The sequence below is a fragment of the Oncorhynchus gorbuscha genome, linkage group LG20 (genome assembly GCF_021184085.1).
Source record: "Oncorhynchus gorbuscha isolate QuinsamMale2020 ecotype Even-year linkage group LG20, OgorEven_v1.0, whole genome shotgun sequence".
NCBI lineage: Eukaryota > Metazoa > Chordata > Actinopteri > Salmoniformes > Salmonidae > Oncorhynchus > Oncorhynchus gorbuscha.
Window position 1 is genome coordinate 36787837 of NC_060192.1, and position 5000 is coordinate 36792836.

A 5000-nucleotide genomic window follows, 5' to 3' on the forward strand; every position below is an offset into this window, starting at 1 on the left:
TGTTGTTGTTGTTACCTATGTGTTGTTGTTGTTACCTCTGTGTTGTTGTTGTTGTTACCTATGTGTTGTTGTTACCTCTGTGTCGTTGTTACCTCTGTGTCGTTGTTACCTCTGTGTTGTTGTTGTTGTTACCTATGAGTTGTTGTTACCTCTGTGTTGTTGTTACCTCTGTGTTGTTGTTACCTCTGTGTTGTTGTTACCTCTGTGTTGTTGTTGTTGTTACCTCTGTGTTGTTGTTGTTACCTCTGTGTTGTTGTTGTTGTTACCTATGTGTTGTTGTTACCTCTGTGTCGTTGTTACCTCTGTGTCGTTGTTACCTCTGTGTCGTTGTTACCTCTGTGTCGTTGTTAACTCTGTGTCGTTGTTACCTCTGTGTTGTTGTTACCTCTGTGTTGTTGTTACCTATGTGTCGTTGTTACCTCTGTGTTGTTGTTACCTCTGTGTTGTTGTTACCTCTGTGTTGTTGTTACCTTTGTGTTGTTGTTACCTTTGTGTTGTTGTTACCTCTGTGTTGTTGTTGTTGTTACCTCTGTGTTGTTGTTGTTACCTCTGTGTTGTTGTTGTTGTTACCTATGTGTTGTTGTTACCTCTGTGTCGTTGTTACCTCTGTGTCGTTGTTACCTCTGTGTCGTTGTTAACTCTGTGTCATTGTTACATCTGTGTTGTTGTTACATCTGTGTTGTTGTTACCTATGTACGTTGTTACCTCTGTGTTGTTGTTAATTCTCCAGTGTTGTTGTTACCTCTGTGTTGTTGTTGTTGCTCTGTGTTGTTGTTTACCCCTGTGTTGTTGTTGTTACCTCTGTGTTGTTGTTGTTGTTACCTCTGTGTTGCTGTTACCTGTGTTGTTGTTACCTCTGTGTTGTTGTTGTTACCTCTGTGTTGTTGTTACCTCTGTGTTGTTGTTGTTACCTCTGTGGTTGTTGTTACTCTGTGTTGTTGTTACCTCTGTGTTGTTGTTACCTCTGTGTTGTTGTTGTTACCTCTGTGTTGTTGTTGTTGTTACCTCTGTGTTGTTGTTACCTCTGTGTTGTTGTTGTTGTTACATCTCTGTTGTTGTTGTTACCTCTATGTTGTTGTTGTTACCTATGTGTTGTTGTTAATTTCTGTGTTTGTTACCTCTGTGTTGTTGTTACCTCTGTGTCACTGTTACCTCTGTGTTGTTGTTACCTCTGTGTTGTTGTTACCTATGTGTCGTTGTTACCTCTGTGTTGTTGTTGTTACCTCTGTGTTGTTGTTGTTACCTCTGTGTCGTTGTTACCTCTGTGTTGTTGTTACCTCTTGTGTCGTTGTTACCTTCTGTGTCGTTGTTACGCCTTCTCTGTCATGTTACCTCTGTGTTGTTGTTACCTCTGTCGCTTGTTGTTGTTACCTCTGTGTCGTTGTTGTTGTTACCTCTGTGTCAAGCAGTTACCTCTGTGTTGTTGTTACTTCTGTGTTGTTGTTACCTCTGTGTCGCTGTTACCTCTGTGTCGTTGTTACTCTGTGTCGTTGTTACCCCTGTGTTGTTGTTACCTCTGTGTTGTTGTTGTTACCTCTGTGCCATAGCCACCTGTGTTGTTGTTACCTTGTACGTTGTTACCTCTGTGTCGTTGTTACGCCTAAGGGCTGCTTGTTACCTCTGTGTTGTTGTTGTTACCCCATGTTGTTGTTGTTACTTATGTGTTGTTGTTACCTTGTGTCGTTGTTACCTCTTGTGTTGTTGTTACCTCTCTGTCATTGTTACCTCTGTGTTGTTGTTACCTCTGTGTTGTTATTGTTACCTCTGTGTTGTTGTTACATCTGTGTTGTTGTTGTTACCTCTGTGTTGTTGTTAAGTTACCCTGAAGAAAGCTGTTGTTGTTATACCTTATGTATATGCTGTTGTTGTTCTTGTGTTGTTGTTAATTTCAGTGCTGTTGTTACCTCTGTGTTGTTGTTGTTACCTCTGTGTTGTTGTTGTTACCTCTGTGTTGTTGTTGTTGTTACCTATGTGTTGTTGTTACCTCTGTGTCGTTGTTACCTCTGTGTCGTTGCTACCTCTGTGTCGTTGTTACCTCTGTGTCGTTGTTACCTCTGTGTTGTTGTTACCTCTGTGTTGTTGTTACCTATGTGTCGTTGTTACCTCTGTGTCGTTGTTACGTCTGCGTCGTTGTTACCTCTGTGTTGTTGTTACCTCTGTGTTGTTGTTACCTCTGTGTCATTGTTACCTCTGTGTCAACGTTATCGCTGTGTCAGCATTACCTCTGTCTCAGCATTACCTCTGTGTGTCCTCATCAACCGTGTTCAGTAATGACCTCTCCTCTCCCAGAGGGCGGTATTGATCACCGGTTGCCACAAAACACACACATCATTACTGGAGCCAGGAAGAGACATGGCCTGGGGCACAGTTGGATTTTCAGAACAAACAAACATACACACACAGCCTTGAACACACACACACACACACACACACACACACACACACACACACACACACACACACACACACACACACACACACACACACACACACACACACACACACACACACACACACACACACACACACACAGCCTTGAACTCAGTTGAAAAGGAGTGTGTGATACGGTACATGTGTATTCCTACCGTAGACCGAAATTTAACGTTGTGTTGATGTTTACTGTGTGGAGATAGAATGAGTGTTTTATTAGTGTTGTATTAACGTTGTTTTGACGTTGTTTTAACGTTGTATTGACGTTGTTTTAACGTTGTTCTAACGTTGTATTGACGTTGTTTTAACGTTGTTTTAACGTTGTTTTGATGTTGTAGTAACGTTGTTTTAACGTTGTATTGATGTTGTCTCTTGTGCAGATGGACCGAGGCCGTCCCAGAAGGAGATCATCTCTCTCAGAGCCTTCATGCTGCTGTTCCTCAAACAACTCATACTCAAGGTAACAATGTTTTACATTGTCGTGTCTTTACTATCATTAAATTGATACGAGATCAAACTGATTAATCATGTAACGGTAATTAACTAGGAAGTCGGGGCACCAAGGAAAATATTCAGATTACAAAGTTATAATTTACCAATATAACCTTTCAGATATTTTAATATCTGATCAATAGTCTTCTGATTAATTCATTATTTACTTTACTTCACGTTAGTCTCATTCCAAACGTCATAAATTGTTGGTTATCTGCACGAACCCAGTCTTCACTATGAGTCATCCAAACATCAATTGTCTTAAATCATTTATTTATTACTAACTAAGTAATTCACAGAAATGCATAAACAAACAAAGTCAATATGGTTACAAGAAATTATAGGGGAATGTGCCCCTAGTGGGCTAAACCGGCATCGCGGCTTGGTGGACAAAACGGAGAGTGGGGGTCGACTAAGAAGTCACTACAGAATTATTTACTTTACGTTAGTCTCATTCCAAACGTCATAAATTGTTGGTTATCTGCACGAACCCAGTCTTCACTATGAGTCATCCATACATCAATTGTCTTAAATCATTTATTTACTAACTAAGTAAGTCAAAAAGGGAAGTGGGGGTCGACTAAGAAGTCACTACAGAGTTGTTAATTATAGGGGAATGTGCCCCTAGTGGGCTAAACCGGCATCGCGGCTTGGTGGACAAAACGGAGAGTGGGGGTCGACTAAGATAAAAGTCACTACAGAGTTGTTAATTATAACAGTTGAAATGCTAATCCTTTACACATGAACGCTCACTCATTCTGGAATAATTGCAATCAATATATATATTTACGCTCAGTGTGTCGTGATGATCTCTGGTGAGAAGTTTGTTTCTTTTGTAGAATTGTCCGTCTCTCTCCCTCTCTCGTGGTTAGAGTGGATTGTTCAGAGTGACATTCATTCATGTTGTTGTAGGATGGATGTTTCGGCGGTTGTCGTTCTTCGCGTTCAATGATACCGAATTCCTAGCTGCAGACTAGTAATTAATATCAAAGACTTGTTCTTATTCTGTCGGTATCGATAGTCTAAGAGTTTAACCACGTGGTATGGTTAAAAGATTCAGCATGGTTCAGTATGGTTAAAAGATTTAAGCCTAGAGACAGTTGAGACAGGGATTGTGTGCGTGTGCCATTCAGAGGGTGAATGGGTAAGACAAAATATTTAAGTGCCTTTGAACAGCGTATGGTAGTAGGTACCAGGCGCACCGGTTTGTGTTGTCGAGAACTGCAAAGCTGCTGGGGTTTTCACGCTCAACAGTTTCCTGTGTGTATCAAGAACGGTCCACCACCCAAAGGACCTCCAGCCAACTTGACAACTGTGAGAAGCATTGGAGTCAACATGGACCAGCATCCCTGTGGATCCCTCACTCCCCTTTCCCCTCACTCCTCTTTCCCCTCACTCCTCTTTCCCCTCACTCCTCTTTCCCCTCACTCCTCTTTCCCCTCACTCCTCTTTCCCCTCACTCCTCTTTCCTCTCACTCCTCTTTCCCCTCACTCCTCCCTCCACTCACTCCTCCCTCCCCTCACTCCTCTTTCCCTTCACACCTCTTTCCCCTCACTCCTCTTCCCCTCACTCCTCTTTCCTCTCATTCCTCTTACCTCTCACTCCTGATCCTCTCTCTCCTCCCTCCCCTCACACCTCTTTCCCCTCACTCCTCCCTCCCCTCACTCCTCCCTCCCCTCACTCCTCCCTCCCCTCACTCCTCTTACCTCTCACTCCTGATCCTCTCACTCCTCCCTCCCCTCACTCCTCTTTCCCCTCACTCCTCTTTCCCCTCACTCCTCCTACCTCTCACTCCTCTTCCCCCTCACCCCTCACTCCTCCTACCCCTCACTCCTCTCTCCCCTCACTCCTCTTTCCCCTCACTCCTCTCTCCCCTCACTCCTCTTTCCCCTCACTCCTCCTACCTCTCACTCCTCTTTCCTCTCACTCCTCTTTCCCCTCACTCCTCTCTCCCCTCACTCCTCTTTCCCCTCACTCCTCCTACCTCTCACTCCTCTCTCCCCTCACTCCTCTTTCCCCTCACTCCTCCTACCTCTCACTCCTCTTTCCTCTCACTCCTCTTTCCCCTCACTCCTGT

The 5000-nt window shown here is 43.5% G+C and overlaps 1 protein-coding gene across 1 annotated transcript in view; it reads left to right on the top strand.

Moving 5' to 3' along the window:
* Nucleotides 1-5000, top strand: part of LOC124006908 (neurobeachin-like) — a 334491-nt gene that overhangs the window by 322005 nt on the left and 7486 nt on the right. The window contains exon 16 of the mRNA XM_046317097.1: nt 2811-2890. Coding sequence (XP_046173053.1) covers nt 2811-2890 — 80 coding nt within the window. The remainder of the gene's footprint in view (nt 1-2810; nt 2891-5000) is intronic.